At 42.3% G+C, this 18,808-nt stretch overlaps 1 protein-coding gene across 10 annotated transcripts in view; it reads right to left on the bottom strand.

The window, feature by feature from the left end:
• The window catches only part of fam184ab (family with sequence similarity 184 member Ab), a 106,263-nt gene that overhangs the window by 3,390 nt on the left and 84,065 nt on the right, over window positions 1-18,808 (bottom strand). For 3 of the 10 annotated variants that reach the window (XM_085997319.1, XM_085997320.1, XM_085997317.1), the window contains 4 exons: window positions 18,308-18,454; window positions 13,030-13,147; window positions 10,005-10,109; window positions 9,610-9,815 (listed from right to left, as the gene is read on the bottom strand). In XM_085997319.1, coding sequence (XP_085853445.1) covers window positions 9,610-9,815; window positions 10,005-10,109; window positions 13,030-13,147; window positions 18,308-18,454 — 576 coding nt within the window. Of the gene's footprint in view, window positions 1-4,406; window positions 4,444-5,716; window positions 6,774-9,609; window positions 9,816-10,004; window positions 10,110-13,029; window positions 13,148-15,920; window positions 16,133-18,307; window positions 18,455-18,808 lie in introns of those variants that run through there. The other 7 variants (XM_085997316.1, XM_085997318.1, XM_085997315.1 and 4 more) reach the window with 6 other exon arrangements.

Raw genomic sequence — 18,808 nt, 5'->3', positions numbered from 1 at the left:
GACCTGCTGTTTCAAATTCCCAGCATCTGCAGTTTCGCCTTTTGTTTTACTGATACATTAGTTACTGTACATGTTGTAGCCATCATTCTCCAAACAAAATTATACTCCATATACCAAGATAGCATTACAGCTTAGAAAATCAGTGACGCACTAGCCTAATAATGAGAATTTCTAACGAGAAACCTACATCACCTTCGTTTACTGTATCCCATAACATTGGCTCCTCAAGTCCTAATTTTTATAACTGCACGAGACAACTTAACATTAAGTGCAGCAATAATACCACAAGATCTTTTCACTTTTATGACAGGAAGGATGAGAAAATATGGCTCCTGCTACAGAATCAAATCTACTCCCTGCACATTAATGAAATGCATTATTGCGATTCAAATCAAGGAAATATCAAATGGGTGACTGAGTTCAAGTACCATCTAACAGCTGCTTAGTGTAGATTTAACACTGGCCTGGGATGAGATTACCTGCATAATCGTTTGTGCACAGTATGTAATAGAGGAAACCTAAATAAGGGGAGGGGAGCAAATCAAATTGAGGAAAGAAGCACTAATTTAAAGCCAACTTGTTAACTTGTAAGAAACAACACTGGCAAGAGTAACAAAATGCAATATGGAAGCATTATATAAACTAGAAAGCATTTTTAGTCCATACAACATATAAATGCCTTCTGAAAAACAGTAAAAACAGGGACTCAAGTACCAAATGTTCCGCAAACAAGTCCATAGACAAGTGGCAGTGATTGTATAGACTGTGGGGGCGATTTTGCCAGCCCTGGGGAGGCGGGTTTGGAGGCGGGACTGCCGGGAAAATGGCAGAAACTGGGGGCGGGTACCCATCCCGCCCCCGTGCCATCTTCCAGGAGGCGGGTACCCGACCCCCGCTGCGTCCCGTCTCCTCGAGGCGGGAAGGGGATTACAGCCACTTAACAGGCAGTTAAGAGGGTTATCCTCATTTTTCCAACAGAAGTGCGGGCTTCCCGACGTCGGGAAACCCCACCAGTGTCAGCGAGGTGAGCAGTGGGTCTGTGGGGATGAGAGGGGTCGAAAAGTGCGCTATGGAGGTAAGTGATGGGTGCAAGTGTGGAGAGGTAAATATGTGAGGTGAGTGAAAAGTGTTAGAAAAAGTTTACTTACCTTTGTTTCTTCCTGCAGGCTTCAATTGTTGGGGATCCGGAGGCTCCGGAATCTCCACGGCAGAGATGACAGATGGCTGCTGCATTCTCCGATGCAACAGCCATCTGCTTTCTGCTCAGAAAATAGGTTTGGTGAGTCTTGAGTACAGGAACTTCTCAAAGCTATCAAACGATTACAATTCATCTGTCAAACGCTGACGTTGAAAATTTTCAGTTGATCAGAGAGAGCCAGCATGGATTTGTGAAAGGTAGGTCATGCCTGACAAACCTGATTGAATTTTTTGAAGAGGTGACTAAAGTAGTGGACAGGGGAATGTCTATGGAAGTTATTTATATGGACTTCCAGAAGGCATTTGATAAAGTCCCATATAAGAGACTGTTAATTAAGGTAGAAGCCCACGGAATTAAGGGAAAATGATTGACCTGGTCGGGAAATTGGCTGAGCGGCAGGAGACAGGCAGTAGGGATAATGGGTAGGTACTCAAATTGGCAGGAGGTGACTAGTGGTGTCCTGCAGAGGTCTGTGTTGGGGCCTCAACTATTCACAGTATTTATTAACGACTTAGATATCTGATGGCATAGAAAGTCATATATCCAAATCTGCCAATGACAAAGATAGGTGGAATTGTGGGCAGTGTAGATGGAAGCATAAAATTACAAAGGGATATCGACAGATTAAGTGAATGGGCAAAACTGTGGCAAATGGATTTCAATGTAGGCAATTGTGAGGTCATCCATTTTGGCTCTAAAAAGGATAGAACAGGGTACTTTCTAAATGGTGAAAGGCTAAAAACAGTGGCTGTCCAAAGAGACTTGGGGGTCCAGGTACATAGATCATTAAAATGTCATGAATAGGTACAGAAAATAATCAAAAAGGCCAATGAGATGCTGACCTTTATATCTAGAGGACTAGAATACAAGGGGTTAGAAGTTATGCTGCAGCTATACAAAACCTTGGTTAGACCACACCTGGATACTGTGAGCAGTTCTGGGCACCACACCTTAGGAAGGATATATTGGCCTTGGAGGGAGTGCAGCGTAGGTTTACCAGAATGATACCCGGACTTCAAGGGTTAAGTTACGAGGAGAGATTAGGGTTGTATTCCCTCGAATTTAGGTTAAGGGGTGATCTGATCGAAGTTTTCAAGCTATTACATGGATCAGATAGGGTAGAGAGAAACTATTCCCACTGGTTGGAGATTCTAGGACTTGGGGGCATAGTCTAAAAATTAGAGCCAGACCTCTCAGGAGTGAAATTAGGAAACACTTCTACACACAAAGGGTGGTAGAAGTTTAGAACTCTCTTCCACAAATGGCAATTGATGCTTGATCAATTGTTAATTTTAAATTGGAGATTGATAGCTTTCTGTTAACCAAAGGTATTAAGGGATATGGGGCAAAGGCGAGTAAATGGAGTTAGGTCGCAGATCAGCCATGATCTCACTGAATGGCAGAGCAGGCTCGAGGGGCTGAATGGCCTACTCCTGTTCCTATGTTCCTAAACAGTTTTCTTGGACTCAGCTGAGTATGATGCCCTGCAACAGATAGGTTGCGGCGGAGGGGGGGAAGCGGCCAGAATGGCATACATTTTACTCAATATACTTAGCATTTTGTCTATCAGAGTCTTGCCCTAGTTTCTACCTTTTTTTGCTGAGACAAAAGTAGCCACTTTGTACTCTCTATTGAAAGGTTCAAACTCTGATAACAAGAAGCTTGGTAACAGCTACCCATTTAAAGGAAAACTGCAATGTGTATGTGTGTCTGCATGTGCATGCTTATATAAGGAAGGAAAAGGTAGAGAGAAAAGGGTCCGCTGAGATCCACCAGAGCCCAAACTGCGACCAGCGTCCTTGATCAAGATACGAGCTAATACAACACCGTATAAATGCGGCTATGTTTAGCTTTTTCTTGTGTATAACATTAAATGTCAGTTATCTGGTTTATTTGTAAAGGTGTTTCGTTTTGGAAGTATGCTTGCTGTCTGCTGTTAAGGATGATGAGCTAGGAGCAGCTACAGGCCTTGATGAGAATCTGATTCATCGTTTAATTTAACCTTCCCATTAGATTTATTTTGGAAGAATAAATGGCCCTGAAAAAATACGATTTGAATTGTACAACCCATCTGCCTTGTGCTTCTAATGTCCTTTTCCCATACAAAATGTTTAAAGTGTTTTCCCATACAAAATGTTTCCTCAATCTGTTGTCAGATTCCACAGGCTGAAAAATCAAGGTCAAGTCAGACACAACAGAAAAAAGGTTTCCAGCAGTTCTAGAATTTAAAGCATGCTAAAGCAATGAGTAATTTTCCAAAAATTAAATTGAGGAATTCAAACAAAATACAACGTTGACAAAACGTTGTTTTGCAGTGGAGCAGCATATTAAAGATGAGCACAGAGGGACCTGATGGCCTTTTCTCATCTTGGTACATAAACAAGCATAGAATGTTGAAGATGCCAATGTGATGAAAAAACCTATTAATACGCCTGAAAGTTGGTTGACGGAAAAGGAATCCTTATAAAAAATAACCTTTCAGATTATTCGCGTGGCCTTCCCATGGTATATTGCTCTTGCACACAGCAAAGTCCCACAAATACAGGAAACTTTGGTTTATCCGGAGGTTAACTGTCCGGAATGCTCGAGCCACCGGCAAAATTCAGGAGTCGGTTCAGTAAGTTTTTTTTCTTTTCGTTGCTTTTTTTTCCCCACTAGTCAGGCTCTGCAAGGTCTAGCTAAAGCTGTTGCTTAGCTACAGAGACGCTTGCAAGCTACGGCTGACTGTTTAGAAGCTGAAGCAACAGGGTTTGTTGCTAGATACGGAGCTCAAAAGCTTCCGTATGTTTTAACATTAGCGCTGGTTTGTCCGGCAGTTTTGATGGGACGGCAACGGCTCGGTCCCGTCAGTGCCGGCTATCACAAAGTTTCCTGTAGCATTGGGATAAATGACCAGATAATCTGCCCTACTTTTCTTTAAATTTTCTCCTGAAGGATCACAGGATCTTTTACGTCTGTCTTAGACCGTTGACAAGGTTTTAGATTAACATCTCACCTGAAAGATGGCACCTCTGACAGTGCAGCACTCCTTCAGTACTGCACTGAAGTTTCAGCCTAGATTATGCGCTCAAAGCTCTGAAGTGGGCTTCAAACCACAATATTCTGACTCAAAGCGAAGAGTGCTACCACTTCAGTGGAGCTAAATATTGGGCGGGGCGTATAACTGTTATCCAAAGCGATGCCACCCGTTCTGTGATACGGCCCAGGATAAATTTCTACCCCATTATTTCCGGTAATTAAGAGGTCTAGAATGAGGAGACATAGATAAGATTAAATGTAAGAGATTAAAGACAGAAACTGGGGGAAAAATTTAAAAAGGAGAGTTGCGATGCTGTGGAATGCACTTAGAGTTAGCAACTGAAGCAGAGACCATGTCAACATTTAATAATGAGGAAGATCTTGCTGGAATGGGCAGCTCGCAGCGCACGCCTATTAGTTAGACCTTTTTCTGCACTCTTCAGCACAAATTTTTTTGTGCAGTAACTTGCTGGAATTTGAAGCTGATAACGGCGTGGCGAGGGAAAGGGGCATCTGGAACCTTGGTGAACCAACAGTGTATCTCCTTAACAAATGAGTTTTGAGGATTGAGAAAGAAACAGAGGAATGACGAAGAAGGAGGGTGAATTCAATGTCAAATCAGGTACAGAAAGAGAAATAAAGCAAGGAAACAAAAGATAGGATTAAGAGAGAGAAAACAGAGACAGAAAGGAAAAGTAAGAAAAAAAATTAAATTTCAAATTTTTAAAATTTCTAACAATTGACTACGTGCAGAAATGAGATTGAACAGTTTATATTTTTCCAATTCTGGGCCAGAGAGATTGCATTAACAATTACCACATCATTAAAAAGGTACTTACGCTGTTAAATTTCAGCCCCAACTTTCTTCGGCGAGTTTAATGGGCAATTAATGTGCAAATCAAGCAAGTTCTTAAAAATAACGGGGCGATTAAAGGTGAGATGCCATTTGTGCTAAGCAAATGGTGGAGTGGCATAAATTGACCAGCAAGTTCTGAAGATTTGCAACTCATGGCGTATTTCTTAATCCCCCAAATTTGCTGGCCGATTTGCGCATTAATCACTAACACGACTCTATTTTTCCAGCAAGATCTTGCCCAATAGATTAAATCGAAGGGGAGGGGAATAAAGGGATATGGGAATAGAATGGGCCATGGGATTAGCATTATTGTTTGTGTGTAGGAGAAACACCAACACGGACTGGTTGGCGCGAATGGCCAATTTGTGCAAGATAATATTTATGTGATAATGGGAAAAGAAGTACTGCAAATTACAAATCAGTAAAACATGGCACCAAAATTTGTTCAATTGAACTAAATCATAATTTTAAAATACAGAAAACTTACACAAAGTACAACACAAGAACCCAAAATAAAAGATAACATGCAGGTTTAGTTTAAAACATCTTCATAGCATAAAGGAGTATAAATAATGTTTAATTAGTGACACCAGCATGCTTTGGTTAACATGCTACAGGCATAAGTACAGAACCAAAACAACAGCTGGTCTGCAAAATGTATTTATTAAAATAAAAAATGTATACTTTAAAAAGTGCATGCTTTACATCAAGTAGCAGCTACCAAACAAAGCACGATACAGGTACAGTAAGCCATTACAACTAAGGCCCAGATGATAAGAAATTAACAACTTAAAACAGGAACAAATTCACAAATACAATCAATGGCAAGGAAGAAATATATAACAGCAAATAAACAAGGTGAAAGCACTCATACAGATGTTTTCAGATAAAGCTGCACAATTCCCTTTTCTGCTTTTAAATATAGTAATATGTAACTATTAGAAAATTGGTGTAGCAGCTCCTGTACAATTATAAATAATTCATATTAACTATGCTTGCTTTTACAAATTATTTACAATATGTTGCAGCAATCTAGTTTCTGATGGTCATTTTTAATTTGGCCAGATTATAAATCACTCGATTTTAAATTTATGGAATTAAGTTGAAAGTGACAAAATAAATACAGATGTGGAAGCTGTAGCATTAATGACAGAGCAGAGACACAGCTACTGGACAAAACACAATAGTTAACAATGAGCAAGTGATGTGGAACCCGAAACAAAATTTAGAATACGCACTACATACCTTATCCAGTTTTGAAAAAAAAATGTCCATCAGAACACGTACTGGAAAAAGTCTAGCGCCATTCACTCATTTTTAAAAGGGAAGGAGGCTTCACAGGTAATGTAATCATTATGACGCGCTCAACTGTTTATATCTTCCATTGTCTTAGTTTTAAACCCATAACTTTTCTCTAAAAGTAAGCCATCTCAGCAGTCAAAATAGCCACACTTTCTAATGAAGGAAAGAGACCCCGATGGATCTGGTCCACTAGTTATCAGGAAGTTCTGTGCAGCCTGTATACTTAAAAGGTCAATAGGGAACCTCTTATAAAACAAATCTCATTTTCTGGTGTTACTTTCTCCCTTCTTGCAACATCATGCACCAACCATTTTCTGACAGGACACCCATTAACACATATGTGTCTATGTTATTCTCTGCTACAGCATGCTTCACACCTCCAAGTAGCCATCCTTCCTGCTGGAAAAAACAAACAATGACAGGCTCTTTCTCAAAGACCCATTTGAGACATTGAATTAACTATGTGACAAGTCACACACACAACTCACTTAACACTCAATGGTAACAATACACGCGTGCCACCAACTCACTGTCACACCAGGTACTGTGCATTTTAAACTCACTGTCACACCAGGTACTGTGCATTTTAAACTCACTGTCACACCAGGTACTGTGCATTTTAAACTCACTGTCACACCAGGTACTGTGCATTTTAAACTCACTGACACACCAGGTACTGTGCATTTTAAACTCACTGACACACCAGGTACTGTGCATTTTAAACTCACTGACACACCAGGTACTGTGCATTTTAAACTCACTGACACACCAGGTACTGTGCATTTTAAACTCACTGTCACACCAGGTACTGTGCATTTTAAACTCACTGACACACCAGGTACTGTGCATTTTAAACTCACTGACACACCAGGTACTGTGCATTTTAAACTCACTGACACACCAGGTACTGTGCATTTTAAACTCACTGACACACCAGGTACTGTGCATTTTAAACTCACTGACACACCAGGTACTGTGCATTTTAAACTCACTGACACACCAGGTACTGTGCATTTTAAACTCACTGACACACCAGGTACTGTGCATTTTAAACTCACTGACACACCAGGTACTGTGCATTTTAAACTCACTGACACACCAGGTACTGTGCATTTTAAACTCACTGACACACCAGGTACTGTGCATTTTAAACTCACTGACACACCAGGTACTGTGCATTTTAAACTCACTGTCACACCAGGTACTGTGCATTTTAAACTCACTGACACACCAGGTACTGTGCATTTTAAACTCACTGACACACCAGGTACTGTGCATTTTAAACTCACTGTCACACCAGGTACTGTGCATTTTAAACTCACTGACACACCAGGTACTGTGCATTTTATTTCCAAAGTGGCCTCTGCCAAGCTTGGCTGCACTCATATTTATGCTGGTTGTATGGCATGTTTTGCTATATGCATCGAACCAGCAAATTAAACTATGATGCCATCAGTTATGGTGCATGAAACCTCAGTTCACAATTACTTGGTGCATGTTTATCCTGGATGACAATATTGAAAGAGGCAACATATTGTACATTTCATACAGTGACAGTATTATGCAAACTGAGATGCAGGGTGAGAAAATGCTGAATTAAAAACTTTGACTAAAGAATGCACCTAAACACCTAGCTCTCACTGCAACCTAATGCTCCGATATTACTTCTGTTCACACTTGGTTCTCAGCTGAAACTCTGAATGTACAAATTTGGGATGGTTTTACACTTGGAATGCAATTCTACTGCCAACTTGGTTAAAATGTCTCAATTAAATTAATCTTTATTTTATTTTCAATTCACTGTGGTTCTCCAGGGTAAATTTGAATTTAAATAAAAGACAGTGATTCAGCAAGGGGCGCAGGGTGCATCCACTGTGCCAGAATGGTAAGGCTCGAGGCTCCCCAGATATTGGACCTCAAGCCTCATTAAAAAGGAGCTGCTGTGATGCAACAGTCAGCTGGTAAAGAGTAGTAAAAAAAAAATCGGGCTGCTGCTAGCTTCGCAGCAGCCCTCAGCCAAGTGGGTCCGGAGGTGCGGTCAGGTAACGTGGAGCTGGAGGTTGGGGCATGGGTCGGACATCGGTGTCAGGGATCACGGGGGTTGGACCGGGGATCAGTGTCGGTGATCGCAGTGGTCATGTCGGTGATCGCGAGGGTCGGGAGCACAGGGGAATCTCACCTGTGATCGGGGGGGGGGGGGGGGGGGGGGTCCGGAGGGGCAGCGATGATGGAGAGGGTGGGAAGCAGAGTAATTTTCCACTTGACATTCCTGGTGGGGAACATTGGCGACCAAGAAGGCACAATGGAAATTCTGGTTGATGCGGCGCATGATTTTCTGATCTTTATGATTGTAAAACCATGCCCAGCACATGCCGCAATCTCAGTAGGCAATGCTCCATCACGAAGGAAAAACAAATGAACAATTATCTTTACAATGCATTTTAAACCCACAGATGGATTTTTATCAGCATGGGCAATTATTGTGGTCTTACATTCTATTTTGGTGAACATTTATTTAAAGCATACAATGAAACATTGTATGAGACAAGGTCAATCTAGTTATTACTTTTACTGTTTAAAATACTGAGTAGGTTATAAGCATCAATGTGGATAAAATGACAAAACTGCTTTCAGAAGGTTAAAAATTCAGGTGTATCTTCATTGAACTTTTAAGTCCTGTTTAGTAACCAAAGGGCTTTTCCAAAAAGAAAGTTGTGCATCTTACAAAATGGAAAATTATTTCAAATTCATAAACAAGTACAAATACATTATTTTATGCCAATTCATGTCATTACGCTAATCCTAACTAGTGTAACTAGCTCATTTTTAAAGCAGTGGAGGCAAATAACAGAAGAAGGTTCAACAGTTAAAGAGGAAAAAAAATCAGCATAAACAGTCTCACTAATATTGATCAGAACTGTTGAAATAATGGCTTATCACAAATTAATTAAAAATTAAATGTGGTAATCATTAGGCTATTAAAGTAGCAATATTAATGAGGCCTGCACATCGACTAGAAGGCAGTCATTAAGTTAATTTCAAATTCAAGCATAAATTGCAGAGCAGAGGGAAAGCATGCTTTAATTGCAAAAATGTGAGCTTGAAATCAAGATCTATCCTAAAGACTTGTCCAATCTTAGCTTATGTAATTGGATGTTGAATCTCAAAAGTGGAGTTTTGGATCACGGCCAGTTTGTACCATCACCTCAATGGTCTAGTTGAGGTGGATGCTCACCTCAGAAATCTTTTTGCCTCTTTTGGAGGTACTGGCTGGGGTAGAGGCTTGTTGCTATTGAACCCAATATCATGAACAGGGGAATTAAGAATTGGCTCCAGGCGGTTGTGCTGATGTTGCCCATTTCCCACTCCTGCTGATTCCAGCGCACTTAGATTTGGGGCACTGACAAAACGATTGGCAATTTTATCATTCTTTTTCTTCTGCTGCAATAGAAACAGGAAAAATTAAGGAACAAAAATATTAATTTCAAAGAAAGGTCATTGTTAATCAGTTTTATAAATCCATAGTGTAAATATAGATGATCAAAAGTATTCACCTTGAACATAGCAAGTCCTACTGGTAACTACAGAGTACTAAGCAGATTAAGAAATTAATACTCCTATGAAACAAACCTTGGCTAGAGGATTGATGACTCCTACATTAGGGCTGGCATTAAAAACTTTGTTGAAATTTGTTTCTCTGTTCACCAGTTCCAGCTGGTAAAATTTCTTGTCATCCTGTTAAAAGTAAATATCAGAAATTAAAATTTGCATTCTATAACTATACTTTTTAACAACTTGCACTGATATAGTGCCTCTAACACAATGGCCCAGAAATTCGGGTCGGGGGCTTGCGTTCGGGTCGGGGGCTTCCCGTGGGTGCAAGCCCCCGACCTACACTTACCTATCGCGCCGACATTTGAGGCCTGGGCCTGCGTGGATTTCCGCTCTGTGACCCGGTCCAGCTCCCGGCGCACTGTGCTTGCGTGATCCAGCGGCGTAGTTAGTTCGATGAGCCGGCTGGGATCACGTGAGCACTGGGCAACCAATCGGAGGTTGCAAAAGTTCATTCATGAGTTTGATAGTAAGAACTGTCAAACTCATGAAAACTCAGGGTGCCCAAAACAGTACTTAAACTTCAAATAAAAGTTTTTAAAAATCCCACTAAATAAATGAACTATGAATAACTGTAAAAAAACTATTTTAAACAATTAATCCAATTTTTGAAAAAAATAATTTTTTAACAAATCGGGTCTAAAAATACTTACCTTACTGTAAATTCTTTAAAAATAATAAACCTGTGGAAAAAAATTTCTAAATTTTATTAATAGACCACTTACCTTTTAAAACTAAGTACTTACGTCTGCTTTTTTCACGCGTAAAAACCGGAGGCCTTTACGCACAGGCAACTCTTTAAAAAAGAAGGAATTTCAGTGCGCACACGCTGCCTGAAACGTCGCATTCGTTCCGCCTCTTAACCCCTTGCTTCAGAGGACAGGAAATGCCGGTTTTCAGCGCATGCGCTGTGCATCCTGAAAACCGGCACTTCCATCGGGCCCACGCGTGAGTACCCCGTCCGTACTCACGCGTTGGGACCCGAATTACTGGGCCAATAAAATGTTCCAAGGTACTTCACAGGAGCATAATCAGACAAAATTGACATGGAGCCAAAGGAGATATTACGACAGGTGACGAAAAGTTTGGTCAAAGAGGTAGGTTTAAGGATAGTCATAAAGGAGGAGAGAGATAAAGAGGCGGAGAGGTTTAGGAGGGTAGTGCAGAGTTTGGGCCTAGACATCTCAAGAACGACCACTAATGGAAGGAGTGGATGTTTAAGGTTGTGGCTGGGCTGCCGCTCAAGCAAACTTCTTTGTCCTAGATGGTGCTGAGCTTCTTGAGTGTTGTTGCAGCTGCATCCATCCAGGCAAGAGAGTATTGCATCACAGTTCTGACTTGTGCTTTGTAAGTGGTCGAGAGGCTTTGGGGAGTCAGGAGCAATGTTCCCTCTAATTTTTTTTTTTTTGGCGTGCATGGCCCCTATAAGGGGCTGCGCAACCCATTCAAATTTCCGCGCATGCGCGGTTTTTCCACTGTAAAGTCGGCAAGCGGCTTGTGCGGGACCTCCAGACAGCTGCGTGGCCGCACAGCTTAATGGGAACATTGACAGGAGGTGAGACACTCGCTGCAGAATACCCAGCCTCTAGCCTGCTCTTGTAGCCACAGTATTTATATGGCTGGTTTAGTTCAGTTTCTGGTCAATGGTGATCCCCAGGATGTTGATGGTTGGGGATTTGATGATGGTAATGCCATTGAATGTAAAGGAGGTGGTTAGACTCTCTCTTGTTGTAGAGGTCATTGCCCGGCACTTAAGTGGCAAGTAACATTCACGCCACACATCAGCCCAAGTCTGAATGTCGTCCAGGTCTTGTTGCATGCGGGCATGGACTGCTTCATTATCTGAGAAATTGTGAATCGAACTGATCAGTGTGCAATAATCAGTAAACATCCACACTTTTGACCTTATGATGGAGGCAAGGTCATTGATGAAGCAGCTAAAGATAGTTGGGCCTAGGATGGTGCCCTGAGGAACGGCCCAAGCTATATCTTGAGGCCGAGATGATCGGCCTCCAACAACCGTAACCATGATCCCAGCCACTGGAGATTTCCCCCTGATCCCATTGACTTCAATTTTACTAGGGCTCCTTGGTGCCACGCTCAGTCAAATGCTGCCTTGATGTCAATGACAATCAATCTCACCTCACCAATTCATCTCGTGTCCATGTTTAGATTAAGGCTGTAAGGAAGTCTGGAGTCAAGTGGTCCTGGTGGAATCCAAATTAACCATTGGTAAGCAGGTTATTGGTGAGTATGTACCAATTGATAGTTCTTGGAGGGTTGGAGGGCTAGAGGAGGTTACAGGGATAGGGAGAGGCGAGGCCATGGAGGGATTGGAACATGAGGATGAGAATTTTAAAATCAAGGCATTGGTGGAGCCAATAGGTCAGCAAGCACAGGGGTGATAGGTGAATGGGACATGGTGCGAGTTAGTCTATGGGGAGCAGAGTTTTGAATGAGCTCATGTTTGAGGGGTTGGAGGATGGGAGCCCAGCCAGGAGAGCATTGACATAGTCAAGCCCGGATGTAAGAAAGCATGGATAAGAGTTTCTGCAGCAGATGGGCTGAGGGAGGGGTGGAGACGGGCGATGTTATGGAGATGGAAGTAGGCAGTCTTTGTGATAGAGAGGCTATGGGGTCGGCAGGTCAGTTCACAGTCTAATAGGGCACCAAGGTTCAACCTCGGACAGTGGCCAGAGAGGTGGATGGAATTGGTGGTTAGGGAACAGAGTTTATGGCGGGGGTCGAGGACAATGGCTTTGATCTTCCCAATGTTTAATTTGAAATACATTCAATTTGAATCACCTATTGGCTAACAGTAGTTTAAACTTTGAAAGTTCAACTTATGCTGAAAAACCAGACTTGGAAAGCAAAATTAACAACTTTGGCACCATTTTTTCAACTTAGCCATAAAACTGTAATTATGATTTTTGTCCCAAAAAGGTCTGAATACAGCCCATAAAAGTGTAACAAGCTGGTTATTGGCCATTTGTCCTTCTTGGCTACAAGTCAGACCCTACATTTAAAGCTAATAAATACACACCATTAGTTTTTTCATGAGTTGATCCCGTTCTGTAATCATTTCCTTTAACTCAGCGATCAGCTGCAGATCCTCTGCTCTTGATTCTCTGCTATTGTATTTCTCTTCAGCTTCTTCCAATCTAGAAAAATGCAACCACATTATAGGAGTTTATGGGCTAAAAATTCGGTGGCGCCGCGTTTGGGGCGCCAAGCTCGCCTGGGCGCCGGAATTTGCGCTCCGGCCAGAGCCGCTTGCGCCCTCCCGATATTCAGTGGGAGTGCCCCAAGAGGGACTCGGGGCGCTGCTCGTCCCACTTGGGGCGCTCAAACTGAATATCGCCGCGCTACGTGCCACAGCGCCACATGCTGTGGCACGGCGCGCTGCTGTACTGCAGGCCTTCCTCCCCTTCTTAAGGGGGAGGGGCCTGCACCAGCACAATCACCGATCGCGAGTGCCAGCAAAAGAGCCCGACACCGAGGAGAAGTGCCGGGCTTTTGGGACACAGCCGGCACTGCCCGGGGGGTGGATCAGGAGGCCGGGGAGGGCGGCGCGAGGAGGTGCTGGCAGGCGGCCACTGGAAAAAATGGCCGCCCCGCACCTCCACCTTAATTTGCACCACTACCGCCACAGGTAGGCCCTGTGAACCGGTTGCGATTTGCGACCGGCGTTACAGAGGCTGGCGCGACCAAATATCGCGATCGGGGCGGGAGCGGGGCGCTGCGCACACCAATGACGTCATCGGTGGCGGCGCAGCGCTACAAGCTAACGCCGCCATTAGCGCCCCGCTAAATATCACGGGAGGCGTGGCCAGTGGCGCTAAAGCCACTGAGTGCCCTCTTTGGGCGCTAACTGGTGGCGCAGCCCACTGAATTTCTAGGCCTATGTACCAAGGATAAGCATTCAGATAGTCCAGAACTTGCCGAATCCAAATTATACATTTTGCACAATCAGGAAAATCAGAGATACACAAACCAGGTCACCACAAGGTGACTAACAAAAACATTGAAAACAAATGCACATTAAAAAAAAAGATTTTGGGGTCTTCTGTGGTGTGACTTGTGGATCAAAAGTGGAAATAAATAAATTGAGAATATCAATAAAGGGGGAAAGGCAAAACCTGCACAATGACACCAAAGAGGTTCGTCAGCAAGGAGTCAAGGGCGCCCTCTGTATTGAACAGGGATTTTCTTTTAAAAGCTGTCCCTCTCTCTCTTTCCTGTCTGTTCTCATTTCTACCCGATTTTTGTTTTTTGTCTTCCCTCCTTCCATCTTTATACTTTCTTCTGAGGATTCTGGTATGCAGAAACTAGATTATAATCACACAATGGGACCACTGCAAATAGGATCACTAAAGTGCAAGAACACAGATCTCGTGTCATGTGTGGATCTACATAAAAAGAGCAAAATCCAAAGCCTGGACTCTCAAAGAAGCCTACATGGATGATAATGTTGCAAGTGTTGCAAGATGGGATGGGTGAGTTTATTTGAAATTTTGAGAGTTCTTTTTCACAATTGTTGATTTTTTTTCCATATTTATGTTGATACAAATTTCCTTTTTTGTGTTGCATAAGGGGAATATTTCAAAATTGTAAATGTATATTAAGAATGTTTTGCTGTAAATAACGAATAACTGAAATCTTCATCCAAAGCAGATAGGGTGCAAAACCAACATGGTAGTTCAAAGGCCAGTTGGGGTTGAAATTCAGGGATCTGATTGTTTCATGAATGAGAGTTATTTTGAAAAAGTGTTGAAATGTTTACAGATTAGTTGGTTTTTCAGTGAATGTGAAACTTAAGCTCATCAGCATCCTTTTTGTGCTCCATTAACACCACTCTACAGACTATTTCTCTCCCTCTGTGTATACATATTCAATATGCGGATAGAAGTACTAAATGCAATTTTAATGTGTTCAACATATGCAATGACACATAAAATTACTACAAACACTGTTAAGTGCCAGTTACAAAACCGAGGGAGCAGCAAACACAGCCTATAAAGACTTAAAAGCTAAGTACTGTGGATGCTGGAAATCTGTAGATGTAATCTTCCTTCCAATTGTTATAAGTTTTAGTCATGATCAGGACCAGGAAAACCCTTTGTTACAATATTTGCCTATAGTTATGGAAATGCAAAGTGTCACAAGTCCTGTCTATGGAAGGTTGAAAGTAATTGCCTTGAAAGTATCAATCACAATTTACCAATTTTATTCTAGCTTAATAAAAGTAGTAATTACTAGGTCTGGCAAGATGATATTGTAAGTGACAAATTACAATAATAATTTAAAATAGAGGATTTGTATATTACATAGAATGTACAGCACAGAAACAAGCCATTCGGCCCAACTGGTCCATGCCGGTGTTTATGCGTCATACGAGCTTCTTCCAATACCCTACTTCATCTAACCCTATCAACATATTCTTCTATCCCTTTCTGCCTCATGTACTTATCTAGCTTCCCCTTTATGGCGACAGTTCTCCTGTCATCAAAACAAATGAGGCTGCATGTAAGACAAAAGACCCATTTTAACTCGGGGCGGGAATCGGGAAGGTGGGGGGCTGAGATGGGCGGCAAACCGTCCTGACCTCGGCAGCGAGATGCCCGAGCAATTTTAACTCCCTTGTCTCATGTGCATGCCCTTGGTCAGTTGCCGGTCTGAAATCAGTTGGAAGCAGCACTTGGCTGGTGGGCGGGGGTGGAATGTCAGGCGGTAGGAGGTTGGCACCGGGGTGGAAGCAATGGTCCCCTGGCACTCAGGTAATGTGCGTGGAGGGAGTTTCAGGAGGGCATCATGTTGTGAGGGGGAGAGAGGATCCCAGGATGTGGGAGGCCTAAACTTTTCTTCTGGGGCCTGGGGACAAATCCTGTTCCACCTGGCCCCACTAGGAAAGTAAAAGCAAAAAAAAAAAATTACCTGTCTGGGCCTTTTCTGATCCCGACTCTTCTTTCCGCTAGGTTCACCTGGTGGGAAAGCTACAGCGGCTTCCCTCGTCAGCCCACTGGTTAAAATAGCAGCTGGACCCCGATTATGCCATCAGAGCTCAATCTGCATATTTAAAGGAGGGCCCCGTGGATTGCAGTGGGTGTTCTTCCTGCCTGCTCACAAGAGCAGGTTAAAATGGAATACTGCAGGAAGAGAGCGGGTTGTCGGTAGGTAAGTCTCCCAGGCAATTTTTACTGCTCCCCCATCTGACGTAAATCGGGTGGGCAGGGTTAAAATCACCGTTAAAGACTATAATCACAATAACACAAGTGAGACCAAGTTTCATCATGTTAAATTAAGTTTTGAGTACTTTGCTTTAAATTCAGTCAAAACAAGCGTAATAAAGGCTTCCCCTTGCACACAGCTGTAATACAGTGAATTCAACTGTTAATTTATACCAACTCCCAATATACAGGAGCATGCAGCAGAAAACCACATTCAAATCTGACACCAGTTTGGCAATCTACTGCAGAGTGAAACTGAAATTAGAATAATTATCTACACACCTGGTGTATGCCACATTTGATCTCCTTTCCAGAAGATGTTAATGCATGCTTGGGTACGATTCCACAGGTGCCAGAAGCTCGTGAATACCTTGCCAAGTGGCCATTTCCCAAGTGCGAGCCTCAGTAGTGTGTTTGCAGCCTTTTTAAATGCGAGTGGGCAGAAGGGGAGGGGGTGCATCACAGCCAAGCCTGATGCTCACCTAACAACTTGCATGTACTTTCCAGCAGGTGTCACTGCATAGCAGGAGCCCAAACTGATTTCTTTCCTTCCGACCACCTGGATGAGGTACCTCAGTGCAGGCCCAGTGATTGAATCTGGGACCATTCTAGTTAATATGACTCAGTATCACACAAGAGATCAACTAGGACATTATAGGCCTATTAGTCTAATGTCAGTTGTGGGGAAGTTACTAGAATCTATTAGGGACAGAGTGGCTGAACATTTGGATAAATATGAACCGATCAGAGAGAGCCAGCATAGATTTGTAAAGGGTAAGTCATGCCTGACTAAATTGAATTTTTTGAGGAGGTAACAAACATGGTATTTATATGAACTTCCAGAAGGCATTCAACAAGGTTCCACATAAGAGACTGTGAACAAAAATGAGAGGGCATGAATTGGAGACAACTAATTGGCTTGGATGGGGAATTGGTTAGGAGGTAGGAGACAAAGAGTATGGGTAGTAGGTATGTACTCAAATTGGTAGGATGTGACTAGTGGTGTCCCCCAGGGGTCTTTCCTGGGGACTCAGCTTTTCACTATATTTTTAAATGACTTGGATGAAGGAATAGAGAGCCGTATATCTAAGTTTGCTGATGACAGTAAGTTAGGTGGCAAATTAAACAGTGTAGATGGGAGCAGAAATTGCAAAGGGACAGATTATGTGAGTGGGCAAAACTGTGGTAGATGGCGTTTTATGTAGGAAAGTGTGAGGTTATCCAGTTTGGACCTAAGATAGATAGATCAGAGTATTTTCTAAATGGCAAGAAACTAGGAACTGTGGATGAGCTGAGCGATTGAGGGGTCCAAATGCAGAAATCACTAAAAGCTAGTGGACAGGTACAAAAATAATTAAAATGGCTAATGGCCTTTATCTCAAGAGGTCTGGAATACTAAGGAATAGAAGTTATGTTACAGCTGTACAGAGCTCTGGTTAGATCCCATTTAGAGTACTGTGTTCAGTTTTGGGCACTGCAGCTCAAGAAGGATATACTGGCCTTGGAGCGGGTACAGTGGTGATTCACCAAAATGATACCAGGGCTAGAGTTAAATTATGAGGACAGATAGCATAGGCTAGGTTTGTATTCCCTTGAATATAGGAGATTAAGGGATGATGTAATTTAGGTGTTTAAGATGATTAAAGGATTTGATAGGGTGGATAGATAGAAACTATTTCCTCTCGTGGGAGAGTCCAGAACAATGGAGCATCATCTTAAAATTAGAGCCAGGCCATTCAGCGGTGAGATCAGAAAGTACATAATCACACAAAGGGTAGTGGAAATCTGGAACTCTTTCTCCCAAAAAGCTGTTGAGGCTAGGTCAATTGAAAATATCAAAACTGAGATTGTTAGGCAAGGGTATTAAGAGTTACAGAACCATGGCAGGTAGATGGAGCTAAGATACAGATCAGCCATGCTCTAATTAACAGGCTCGAGGGGCTGAATGGCCTACTCCTGTTCCTATGTTCCTATCAAGTTGTATGTTCTCCCAAGTACTGAACAACAAATTAATCAGTATCCTTTCTAGTACTGATACTACAGCTATTTGCTTCAGCTCCTAAAGTCATTATTTAAAAATGCCACACAACATACAAGATTTCCAGAGCAGAAATTTTATCCTTCAGGAGTTCCTGAGCCTTGTTGAAGTCTGCTAGCATGCACTGTGTTTCTCGGATATGGGCTGCAGTCATTTCATTTATCTTCTTTTCCTGTTTCTTTATCATCTCCTGTTCATAGATCCTGTTTAAAAAGAGACAAAGTGAAGCTAACTCCCAGCTTAACTTAACAGCCACTCACTTATACAGCTAAATCTGAATACTTCAACCGTCAATGTGCCCACAAATCAGACAATGTTAGATCCATTTCCTTTAACCCATTTCAAGCTGTTAGAACATCTCAGGTAACAATAAAAAGAAATAAACAATGCAAATTCATTGCCTGTACCTTTCGTATGTAGCCAGGATATGAACATGCCCATTCCTTCTCACTTTAGCAATATTTTTGCAATCCTCTCTTGCTTCAGTGAACAACTTAAGTGCCTATTGCCCCTTCAGTTTTACATTTATTATCCACTTAATTTTTAGCTTCTCCATT

The sequence above is a fragment of the Somniosus microcephalus genome, chromosome 9 (genome assembly GCF_052327205.1).
Source record: "Somniosus microcephalus isolate GS21.2 chromosome 9, FLI_Smic_1.0, whole genome shotgun sequence".
In the NCBI taxonomy this organism is placed as follows: Eukaryota; Metazoa; Chordata; class Chondrichthyes; order Squaliformes; family Somniosidae; genus Somniosus; species Somniosus microcephalus.
Note: the sequence above shows the minus strand (reverse complement) of the source record. Positions and strands in the feature narration are given on the sequence as shown.